Below are 13,080 nucleotides of genomic sequence, written 5' to 3' on the forward strand. Positions count from 1 at the left end.
TTCTAACCAGCCAAAAGACAATACCATATGTAGAATTGGTGTTTAATTTCCCGCTTATTTTTGCTTAGCAGAAAACGATGAGCGCTATTGTCTACTAAAGCAGCTATATGAAATCGGGCACACTTGAAGTTGCTGTACCAAAGTTTTTTTTTTTTCTTTCTTGAGAGACGAGGGCTACTGATTTTAGCTGTCAACCCAATTTAAGTGTGACCAGGGAAATAGGGTTACCTTCTTCAAAGTCCGCAAGGATGTAGGCATATGGTAATCATCCACCAGGAGCCTTGTTGCGTGGTAGAGCAGAAAGCACCACCTTCCCAACTTTTTGTGAAGCAAGGGCACTGGTGTAATGACCCAGATTCAAACCCACACTCTGCTGCTGACAGAACCAGTGCCCAATTTCATAGAGCTGCTTAGCACAAAAATTTGCTTAGCATGAAATTTCTCCCTTGATAAAAACAGGATTACCAACAAGATTTCCACGCGATTTTCAGGTTAAAGCAAACAACAGCTTAATACCAGTAATAGGCAAAATGCAACAAATGGAAATTTGGTTGGTAATCCAGTTATTCCAAGGAAGACATTTCATGCTAAGCAAATTTGTGTGCTTAGCAACTCTATGAAATTGGGCCCTGAGCTTGGGTTTGCTGAACTAGACTGCTCGGCCAAACAAGCTTGCCATGAACCATGGATGCAAATACCAACTCTTTCTGAGAAACATTCCAAATTTAGAGATCACCTCGAACCAAGCAAATCATTGAGCCACACCTCAACAGTAAAACCATTGAAAGGAAGTGACTTTCTCTTTTTTTAGTGGGAGTACACCTTGGAAATGTATTGATTTAAAACAATACTCGAGAAAAAGGTGAAAGAATAGGAGACAATAGAGTGTGTATTAATCAATAATTGAAATCATTGTAGCATATAATGGGTGTCTCCAAGACTGGGTTCTTCTCAAACAAAGGTCAGTGTCTACTGTGTGTCAAAGGATAAATTTGTAAGGAATTAACATAAGATGACATGAGAACTGGGATTATATTGTTTTGTCAACAAATACAAAATGACTTGCACAAAGAAATTAATCTTTGAAAAGATGTTAAATACATTTTATTTCGCCAAATTACAAATTGTATTGTTCTAACATGCACAAAGAAATATCCACCTTTCAGCACCAATTACATTGATTTTCAGGACCAAGTTGTCTCCCGAATTTCCAAAAATCTACTCAGTGACAGTAAAATAAATAGAAAGATAAGTTCTCAAATAACAAATCTACATGTAGCATTGGTGTTACCAATAACTCAATATTGATACCTCACCATGCAATGCCTTAAAACCCATTCATATGAATTTACATAAAGGCTGTATCATTGAGTCTTCATAATACCGGAATATTGAAGTACCTACATGACAACCATAATTGTGACTGGCCAAAGTGGCCCCTTGCATATGATGTCACATGCTCAAACAGCGCCCTCACTGAGCACAAAGTTGTGCGTGACGGATATTTAACCATGTCTGTTTCCGTTGTGAGACCTCATTGATGATGGCAGCCAGTCTCTTTCCTTGTGCGCCATACAGAAGGTTGGTTGGTTATAGGCATGTATAGTGACTACATTACTTTACAAATTTCAATACATTTATTTCAATGTTGCCATAAAGTTACATTTGTGTACATCAGTAAAGTTAATATATACATGATAATGAATAAATAATGGCAAACCACAGATGTAGTAAAGACAAGAACAATTTACACGGAAGTTGTGTAAATAATCACAAACAGGACAACATCTAGACACTAGCGTGAAGCAAGGCTTTTGTTCCCGAATGACATGTTCATGTACATGTCTTCATTCAGCATGCCTATAGTCTTCTATGATGTTGAGTACATTCTCCTGATGAACTTTTGGGCATTCAAACTTAGCTTTGACTCTCACCAATGAATGGAGGCACCTGGGCACTGATTTATGTGTTTGAAATTCTGACAAGATTTGTAACAATCAAGAAAAAAGGCTGAAGACAGATGTAGTTCTATTCAAGCAAAATGAGTGGCAATGAGTGCACAATGCCTTCTTACTTTTTTTTTATAGTATTTTTTATATTAACATGTCTCTACACCTTAGTGTAGTTGTGTACTGTAGATGAATAAGCTCTTAGTACAATAAAAAAGGAAACTACTTCATAACTATCAGACTGTGTTTAAAGGAACACGTTGCCCTGGATCGGTCGTGTTAGTCTTTGAAAAGCATTTGTAACGGTTTGTTGTAAAATGCATATGGTTAGAAAGATGTTGTAAAGGTAGATACATGATCCACACAAACATGCCTCAAAATTGCGCGGTTTTCCTTTTACCTCGTCGACTAACACGGTCGGGTCAGCTATGGGAGTCAAATTTTTGACTCCCTGAATTGGCCGACCGTGTTAGTTCGCACAGTAAAAGGAAAACCACGCAATTTCGAGGCAAATTTGTGTGGATCATTGTATTCTACTTTTAAAACATCTTTCCAACCATTTTTAAGCATTTAAAAAAAAAAAAACGGTTACAAACGCTTTTTATAGACCAACTCGTCCGATCCAAGGCAACGGGTTCCTTTAAGAAGGGGAGAGAAGAAGAAATTGCCCGATGTCTTCCAACTTTCCTTTAAAATATTTTCTCTTTTAACATATCTCTACACATTACAGTGGATGAGTACTGGCGATGAATAAGCTCTTAGTAGAAAAGGAAACTACTTCATAATTATCAGTATTTAAGAAGGGGAGAGAAGAAAAAAGAAAAAAAAGTATAAGAAAAAAAAAGTGTGAAAATTTGCCTGACATTATTCTAGCCGCTGCAGACAAGTTGATGCTTCTTAAGCTGGCAACATCCCAGACATTCTGTAAATCTCAAGGCATCCTGTGTCACCATGGTATCAGTGCTTACGTCGATGAGAAAGATGCCCTGCCTCCAACCATCTCTCTTTGCATCCGACCTGGCTCCCACATGGGTTGGTGCTGCCTGTCCCGCGGCGGCTTGCTCGTCGTGCTCTGTCTCGGGTCTAGGGCTGTGTGTGTGTGCGTTGAGTGTGTAGCCCTACTGTAATATAAATTGAAAGGGTTTTTTAAAAATGTCAGGTTAAAGGGGAAACCGGTGTACACCAATGTGTTGGATCTCTTCTTTATCTCTTTGGTGTAAAAGAGAACTGTGTATGAATTGGTTTATATTCTTTGAGATGGATTACAATACCAGACATATACTTTTCTGAAAAAAGATACTTTGTTACCCAAATCTCTCATGCTAATTGATTCACAAGATTGTCTTATTGACTATGTTGACTAAAATTCCATTCAGGCACACAATATAAGGAGTACATATTTGAGAAGACAATCTCACTAGGACTCTTACAAAAAGTTGAACTAACAAATTTCATGATGAAGAATCTTGATTTTTCTGTAGTGCAGTGTGGACACGGATGTAATTGACAAATAAACATATTAATTGATTTTTGAACAGATTATGGTCAACTCTAGAATGAAAGTCTAGCACGATAACAGTGTTGATTAAAGGATTCGGGTACTTTTTCAAAATGTCCACAGATTTACATTAAACTTACAAGGTTTGAAGATAATGATAGTGGAAAGCTTCCCTTCAAATATTACTAACTAAGGTTGTGTAGTTTTTGAGAAATGAGTAAAACAAGTCACAAAATAATTTTGGTCTCCATGAGACCAAAATTATTTTAGCAAGTAAAGTCCCCTTAACCAGTTATGATTATACCAAAACCATAGCATAACTGGTTAATACCTTTTTACATGCTAAAACTGAGACAAAAATTACTACTTTTACTCATTTCTCAAAAACTACATCACCTCAGTAAGTAATATTTTCAGGGAAGCTTTCTACTATCATAATCTTCAAACTGTGTAAGTTTAATGTAAATCTGTGGACATTGTGTTTTTTGTTAGGAAAAAGTACATAAACTCTTTTAAGCTGGCTTTACAACATAAAACCTTCTTTAAATCGACTACATGTGTATTTACATTATTTTTCATTTCACATGATGTTGTAATTAAGTAAAATGCATGGATGAACATGTTTTTATTTATTTATATTTATGTCTTTTCTGTTCTCCTGAAGAATCAGCTGGATTTATTGACAATCTTTAGAGTTATTACACATCTATCATCTTGCTTAAATCCCTTTAATGTCTGGTAGGAGGCTGAGAAGTCTGAAGTGCAGAAACAATAAATGTTTAAACTCTTTTCTACCACTCATTGTCTTTTATATGAAGTAACTCTTTGGATATGACCTTTTAGTACAGTTTTAAGTTTCATAGTGAAAATAGTGTTTTACTTCAGCATAATTTGTTATTCTGTTATTGTTTTTAAATTGATCATCTCTGTAATGCCTACACAGTTACTAACATGATAATCAAAATCATAAGAAAGAACTGCCTGCAGCCGATTTCCATTTGCTAGGATTAATCATAACTCGAGTTAGGACGAGTTACCCGTCCTAACTTAGGATGAGTTCAATGCGTCCTTCGTATTTGGATACGGAACTTAACTCGTCCTAAGTCCTAAGAGTTTTTTTAAATTGACGGCTGGTCCAATAACCATTGGTTTCTTGCCAGAGAGACAGTGTGAGAAAGATTACAGTTCTGGTATAACGTTTGTACGGGTTGGATATAACTACTGACATCTGATACTGTACTTGGTATAAAAAAAAACTCTTTGAACTTCTCCAAGCTTCTTGGGACTCCCTGGTGGTAGATCCAGGTAAGGTACTTGACTGTTGAACTCCAATCTCCTTGCATGTCATGTTCCTTGTTGGTATGCCGCAAAGTACGCAGTGTCGGCAGTCAACGTCATATCCGCAGTTGGCAGACTCACTCAGCCGCTTGTCAACCATTCCTGCATTTTTGGTGTGGCAAATGGCTGGACATTACTTGTCTGACTGTATTAGATTGCATTCAGCGTTGGCTTGGCCTGAGAGGGAAAGGGCAGACATACTTTTTTAAGCTATGGATATAACTTTACAACTTACACATTTGGTTGAAAGATATTGGTGTGGTGGATCAATTTGCAAACCGAGTTGTTGGTTATGCTTACCTCGCTATCAAATTTACAACTGGTTTGTAAAAGTTTTAGTTATTTTTTTAAAAATAGTGGCATTTTAATAATAATAATAATAATAATAATTATAATAATAAGTATAATATTACTAATAATACAAAGCATTTATAAGGCGCTATACAAATAACAAAACGCTTAACAAAGGGAGGGCAACACAAGAACAGAAACAAAAACAGACTAATGACAGGCCAACAGATAAACAAAAAGAGGACCAAATTAGGATGGTTCTGGAAATAAAAATGTCTTGAGGTGGCATTTAAAGGAACACGTTGCCTTGGATCGGACGAGTTGGTCAAAACAAAAGCGTTTTTAACCGTTTTTTATATAATGCATATGGTTGAAAAGATGTTTTAAAAGTAGCATACAATGATCCACACAAGTTTGCCTCGAAATTGCGTGGTTTTCCTTCTACTGTGCGAACTATCACCGTCGGCCATTTATGGGAGTCAAAATTTTGACCCCCATAAATGGCGGACGTGTCAGTCGACGAGGTAAAAGGAAAACCACGCAATTTCGAGGCATGTTTGTGTGGATCATTGTATTCTACTTTTACAACATCTTTCTACCCATATGCATTTTATAAAAAACGGTTACAAACGTTTTTCAAAGACCAACTCGACCGATCCAAGGCAACGTGTTCCTTTAAACACAGCCAGCGACTTAGCTTCTCTCAGACTTGTTGGTGGCGCGTTCCACAAGCTTCTTTGATTTAGACCTGAGTTTACTTAAAAACTTGGGAAGTGGCAGCACAGAATTTAAGATGTCGCAGTGACTTTTTATATCAAATATTCAAAGTCAAAGGTTAGTTTTTACAAGAAGTAGCATTGTTGCCATCATGTTTGATCTTATTTTGAATCAAACAGAGTAAACAAACTCGATGCAGCAGTTATACTGACATACTCACTGTGAATGAAGATGTATGTAATGTAGTCTACCTGTAGTAGTCGTAGCTTCATTAGTCGCCAAGTTTTGAGGGAAAAAAAAGTGTTTTCAGGGGAGTCACGTAAATCCATTGATCATGTTAAAATAATGTTGGGAATTTTTTTCCTCCAAACTACAGCACCTCAGCAAGTAATATTTCAAGGGAGGATTTCTACTATCATTATCTTTATCCGTGTAAGTTTAATGTAAATCTGTAAACTTTTGTGTTTTGTGTCGTACAAAAAATAGCCAAACCCTTTAACGTGAGTACATGTACCAGACATGTCAGTTTTGCCATCAGGACCACTTGCATCATTCACTTATTGAAATAGAACTTTGCAATTAATACAAGAAATAGCAATTTCGCCAAATGCGGTACTCTCTTCCACCAGGTAAAATGTTTGTTCAATATAAGATGCAGCTTACAAGAATAATACGTTTGTGCATCAATCGTGGGTGCAATCTCCCTCTTAGGTTAGTGTGTGCCACATGACTCCCACTTCATTTGCCTGTTAACCAGCAATGATTGGTCGACGTGTCCATGATAATTAAGTTGATAATGATAGTCGCTGGATGGGATACCATGTATATTCTCGCTCTCTCCGATCTCGGAATCCATATGATAGGCAACCTGTCATCCTGAATGCGATTAAAGCTTTCGGCTTAGCGAACCCCCCCCCCCTTCTCAGGAGATCAGTGTGTAATGGAATTCAGCGTTTGTCAGAAAAACCCAGAATCCTATTAGCATCATGAGGGGTCTGTACTCAGTGTTTCTTAATGTGATCAGTGATTTATTTGTTCAAGCGTTGCATTCTAGTTGGCTACTCTATTCATGCTGCAGTTGGAAACTCAGTCAAATTTTTTTTTTAAGGCAGTGCACACTATTGGTTATTACTCAAAATAATTATTAGCATAAAACCTTACTTGGTAATGAGTAATGGAGAGCTATTGGTAGTATAAAACATTGTGAGAAACGGCTCCCTCTGAAGTAACGAAGTTTTCGAGAAAGAAGTAATTTTCCACGAATTTGATTTCTAAACCTCAGATTTAGAATTTGGTGTCTCGGAATCAAGCATCTGAGAGCACACAACTTTGTGTGACAAGCGTGTTTTTTCTTTCATTATTATCTCGCAACTTCAAATTTTCACAGGTTTGTTATTTTATGCATGTGTTGAGATACACCAAGTGAGAAGACTGGTCTTTGACAAATACCAATAGTGTCCAGTGTCTTTAAGCAGTGTTTGAAAATGACTTTTCATCAAATGTATTTGTGCACAGCCACAATCATTGGTGCACAGGTAGTTTGTGTCCATTTTATGAACAGCAGTTCGAAATAAGCTTGGGCGATATTGATTTATTTTATTCACGATATACCGCCGACAATATATCGCGATATTCGATATAATCGCGATTAATGAAATTTGACATCATCAGTCTTCAAACTCAAGTTGTAGAAGAGACAGTCCTAGCATAAGAAAGGTGTTTTAATGACCTATTCTTCTGGTTTTACTCCAAACCTATGGGGTGCAAGATGTCTCAGATGGTCTCAGCTTGCAAATACATCTTGATATTTAATCGATATATCGATATATCGCGATATATCGATATTTCGATTAAAACCAAATCCATCCGATATCGAAATCGTGTCCAAATTAATATCGCGATATTCGATAATATCGTGATATCGCCCAAGCTTAGTTCGAAAACTACTGATGATTCAGTTATCTCAAAATTATTCACTATACTAATATCAATAAACTATGGCTGTGTCAATGGTGAATAAAAAATGCTTGAGTTTGTCAAATACAAAATCTGCAGAGATTAAATCAATATTTATCTGTTGTTCATTTGGTGTCTTTGAAACAAAAAGTGTACCCATTTGGAAAAAAAAAATAGTTGTTTTGGTTGAATGATGAAAATATGCCTTTATAAATGAGTAGAGGTCATAATTTCTAGCAGGGGCAGTTGGAGTTAATTTTTCATGTACACAAAGTATTTCAACCTTTAATTGTTTATTTTTCTTGACAACTGACCATCAGTTTGCCATTAGTTGTGCCAGATTGTGTATGTTTTAATTATGATCTGATTCTCATGTTGGTTTGTCAAGAGAAATAGAGGTCACCATTCATCTTCTGATGATAGCTGACAACCTTATTTCCACACCCATTCATGTTACTGCTCCACTGATGGAAGCATATTTCATGGGTAATTAATTTATGCTGGCGTGCATGCATACTCAATGACACCAAAGGTTCCTGGTGCTGTAATCTGGTGCTCTGAAAACACAAACTCTGCTCTGTAAAGGCTGCATGCCATGGCAAGCAAATAATTAAGGTCATGAAATTACGCCCACAGATCTTCTCAGAGCCACATTTATTTGGAAAATGTGATTCCTGGCTCATTGGTGGAGGAGTCCCACTCTTTGATTTGATAACCGCCGTACAAAGCTTCTTATTTTAGTAATCATATTAACATCCAATGTGAAATCTATTTTGGAGAAGGATGACTCAGGTTGATGACCTTTGCCCTGGGGCGAGGGGGGGGGAGCGCTGTGTGTCACCAACGCCAGTCACCATTTGTCGTCATTGTAAGCTGCTTAGGACACAATTGGATTGTGAGTAAACCGTATGACACAGATTCCATTACCGTTCAGAATGCTGAAAGGACTGTTGCCCTCAACTCTAAAATCAATACCTCTTAGAACATATAAACAAATCAATTTTAATAATATTTCATCCTGGTAAAACTGAGCACTCCAATGCAAGAAGTACTTAACAGTGTTATGTGTATTCCTTTAACGTTACAGAATGGGAAATTAAAGTGTCGTCCACTTTATTTACATTCATTCAAAGCAATGTATCCAAACCGAGGCTGAAGGGGCAAAATAATCTTCTGTCATTTTAATTGTTGTTTTAACTAGAATCAGCAACTTATATATTGCATCATTACGTTATCACAAAGATAATGGGAGCCTCATAAAAGTGTATGAAACTCTAACCTAATTTCCTGCTTCAATGGACGCCCACACATCACCATTATTGCTTTTCTTTTATTAGTTTCTGAGTTTGTGACACAACGCTTAGTTGCTCAATGTTGATGCCAGATCATGATTGTACACCAACCGTTTCAAAATTTTGAATTTTGTATCAATTGTCATCAAATATTTATTGATCCCTCACCATACAATGCCTAAAATCCCACATACACTATTTGATTCCTTCCATGTTTGGTTTTTGTTGGATCTTCCTCCGTGGTTTATTTGATTTGAATTTTGAGCTCTGATTTCATCAATTTGAAGGGAGATTGAAAGAAAAGGTCGCACAAAGAGTACAATCTCATTCAACCACACTAAATAAGCCATTTACAGCAACCAATGCTGAATGCTAAATATTAATTAAAAAAAAATTAAAAGTCTCTCAGCCTCTTGAAATCAAATCAAAGTGTTATTATTTGCTAACAACTAGACTTTCGCTTTACATTGAGGAAGAATAACCAAAGAATTTTGATTAGCTGAGCTCATCCAAAATGAAATCACCCATGAACAATCTAACTGCCAGACTTTGGAAAATGTCCCTACATTTTCAGAGTGGACAAGTTTTCAACATCCATAAATGCCATTGATCTTCAATCTTCAAAGGTGTGGGGTTTTTACATAATTTTATTCATGAGGCCTGGCTCAAGATTTTTTTTCTTTCTTTAGTGAAGTGCGGTCTAGCCTGAACATCTAAAATCACACTATGAGGCTTGAGATTTATGCACGGGATTTACGAGATCTGCTGTCGAGCTCACATACATAATCACCTTTGACCTTGCATCAGTTCATATGACCTTCACGGTTCTGAAGATTCACAGTCAAATTTGGCGTGCATGTGTTTACATATAAAGCCAAAACCTGTCTTTATACATGTAGGCCTAGGTGTAACCCATAGAGCTATGTACCCTTAGTAGTTGCTGTGGCGCCCTCTAGTGACTTGTGTTTGAAAGAGTGCCGTGTGGTAATGCTGTAGATCTTATGTTGTGGTTGGCATTACCATCAATATTTAACTTTCATCCATTGCCATCTCTCATTGTTTGATGTGCTGTAATTTTTGTTGGGCAGAAACCAAACCCCTTTTACTTTGTTTTCCCTGAAACATATAATAATTTGATAGTCATTATTGTGACATCAACCATTTACAAGGAATGTCATTTGTGGCACATGGTAGCCGTAAAGTAAGAATTAATAGTGGGACAACTTATTTGTACGTATGTGAATTGATGGCCCAAAGTGAACTGTTACCACAACCTGTTTAAGATTTAAAGGAAAGGTACACATTTGGTAATTACTCAAAACAAACATTAACTTAAAAACTGAGTTGGTAACGAGCATTGGAGAGCTGTTGATAGTATAACACATTGTGAGAAACGGCTCCTTCTGAAGTAGCATAGATTTTGAGAAAGAAGTAATTTCTCATTAACATAAAAGTCTTTTATTCCTATCTAAAAATTCGTCCAAAAAGGGTGTTTTTTTCTCTCATCATTTTCTCGCAACTTCGATGACCAATTTAGCTCAAATTTTTGACAAGCTTGTTGTTTTATGCTTATGTTGGGATACATAAAGTGAGAACATTGGTCTTTGACAATTACCAAACGTGTACCTTCCCTTAATAAAAGTCTTTATTGAGTATGAAGAGAGATTTGTTAAAATGGATATCTGATACGTGGTATGGTAACAATGTAAAGAAAGTCACAGAAAGATGAGAAAGTCACAGTTTGTAACTGCGTTCTCCTCAGCGGCAGATTTGTCATTTTGTGATACCATTTTTATTTGGGATACCGTTGTTATTAGGAGCAACTCATAGTAAAGGCATCGTTCGAAAATGTTATGGTACCAAGGCAGGACATGCAGGCCTTGAACTTTGCTCTTGAAGGGGCCCTCCAATGTACCTTCTACTAGAAATGTTGTAATTTGTATCGTAACTTTGCAAAGGGCACCGCAGCAAAAGCACAGGGCACCACGGCAATTGCTGTGGCTGCCATGATTTTATTCAAGGCCAATGCATGATAAATTTACAAGGGAATTCCCCCCCCCCCTCAAAAAAAACAAAAACTAAATAAATAAATAAATAAAAATAGTATAGGTTTTCTCGGTCAAATTCGGCAAATGAGCAGTCAATTTTCATTTTCATGCGTTCGAATTAAAGCTGTTTTGCCTCTCCAGTTGTTACTGCGTTTCAAATTCAGAATTCGGCCATTCAATTTCGTTTAGAGTCGAGTCAAATTCCTTTAGCACTCTGTTCAATTTAGCGTACCATCATTCTTTTTCGTGACACACACGCCTCAAGAAGCGTCTGCGAATTTGAATGCTGCTTTGATGAATTTTAAATTGAATGATTATTTTGTTAAATAACGCAACATTGCATTTGACTAATCATAAAACGAAATCGAATGACCATTTTCAGTAGCATTCGATTTCGCGCGAAATAGAATAGCTTGGTGGTTAAATTGGCTGCTCATTTGCCGAAATTGACCGAGAAATAATAATAAATAATAATATCGAAGTCTTATATAGCGCACGTATCTACCAAACAAGGTACTCAAGGCGCTGAGTATATACAAACTTTTCAGAAAGATAGGTTATTGCAGTGATGAATTCTGAGACCCAATTATTTAGCACCTTGTAAGGGTTTACAAGGTGCTACGGCGCATTAAGCAGCCACAACCAGGAACACCGGGGCAAACCCCTTCTCTTTTCGTTAAGTGCACTGGGTTCTTTTACATGCGTTACACAACACATGGGACCAACGGCTTTACGTCCCATCCGAAGGACGAAGCAATGGTAAAGTGTCTTGCTTAAGGACACAAGTGTCACGGCTGGGGATTCGAACCCACACTCTGCTGATCAGAAACACCAGAGTTTGAATTTGGGCAAATGAAAATTAAAAATTAAAATGGCTGCAGTGATGCAGATGATAGTCTAAATGGCATGGCCTACATCTTTATGCCTTTGAGATCATCCATGCCTACATGTTTATGATTATGAACAAACCAAGGTGGCTGCCTCAATGCATCTTAAAAGTGTACCGTCTTTTTGAAATTGGGGTTTTATAATATCATTGGTTTTCAAAACCCAATATGTGACAGAACGATGCTGCTAGCGTTTGAACAATTGTTATGGTAAAGAACCCTTTAAGCATTATGGAGTTGCTCATTGGTTTTTCATTGGTTTGCAATTTGTGTTTTTCAATTGTAAAGAATGTTATTATTTTTTTTTTTTAATACTTTGGCTTCCCCCCTCAAAAATCGTCATTATTTTTCAGCTCTAAGAACCAGGCATGCAAATTTTCCTTGGATTAGCTGTTTTCCTCTGTTTTAATCTCAGTTTTACCATTCAAAAACTGAAAAATACTATACAAAATCATTGACATTTTTGGTGAAGTTACAGTTGCATACCAGAAGAACGTGTCTTTTATTCATGCTCTTTAACAAAAATTAACAACAGGTTAGAAATGTGCCAATACTTTTAAATATTTGCAATTTCATTCTTATTAATAATAAGCAACTACAAAACTATTCCAACAAAGATATATTCATGTCAAGGTAAAATAAATTTTATTCCAAACAAGGACACGGAGAAGTTGAAGGTGACACTCCTTGAAACAATAATAATAATAAATACACGAAAGCGATCCCCGCTGGAAATTAGTTTCCTATTGCTTATGGAGTAAAGTTGCACTTGACCCATTTTAATACACGCCTTAGTAATGAGATTCAACGTTAATGACGGTTGCAGCACGGATGAAGGCATGGCGGCCATCTTGACTTCTACTTATACACTATGGAAATGAAGCTGTGGGTGTTTGACTGCTTCCTTTGGAGTTTATTTCAGACATGGCATATTTTCTGGGGTTTTGGGGACCATGGCAGCCATCTTGTTTATGGAGATTTCTGTGTTTGACTGCTTCCTTTGGACTTTGTGTCAGACATGGCATATTTTCTGGGGTTTTGGGGACCGGGCATTGGTTTAATGAAGGTGACTTGGGCTTGCCATGGAAGTAATGAAATAGCAAT

At 36.8% G+C, this 13,080-nt stretch overlaps 2 protein-coding genes across 5 annotated transcripts in view; one reads left to right on the forward strand and one right to left on the reverse strand.

Moving 5' to 3' along the window:
- Nucleotides 1-13,080, forward strand: part of LOC139937611 (DNA repair protein RAD51 homolog 2-like) — a 289,111-nt gene that overhangs the window by 26,133 nt on the left and 249,898 nt on the right. The window lies entirely within an intron of this gene.
- Nucleotides 2,595-13,080, reverse strand: part of LOC139937572 (uncharacterized) — a 90,605-nt gene continuing 80,119 nt past the window's right edge. Inside the window, exon 2 of the mRNA XM_071932780.1 lies at nt 2,595-3,070. Within this exon, the coding sequence (XP_071788881.1) occupies nt 2,914-3,070 (157 nt within the window). The 3' untranslated portion in view covers nt 2,595-2,913. The remainder of the gene's footprint in view (nt 3,071-13,080) is intronic.

The sequence above is a fragment of the Asterias amurensis genome, chromosome 1 (assembly GCF_032118995.1).
Source record: "Asterias amurensis chromosome 1, ASM3211899v1".
Taxonomy (NCBI): Eukaryota; Metazoa; Echinodermata; class Asteroidea; order Forcipulatida; family Asteriidae; genus Asterias; species Asterias amurensis.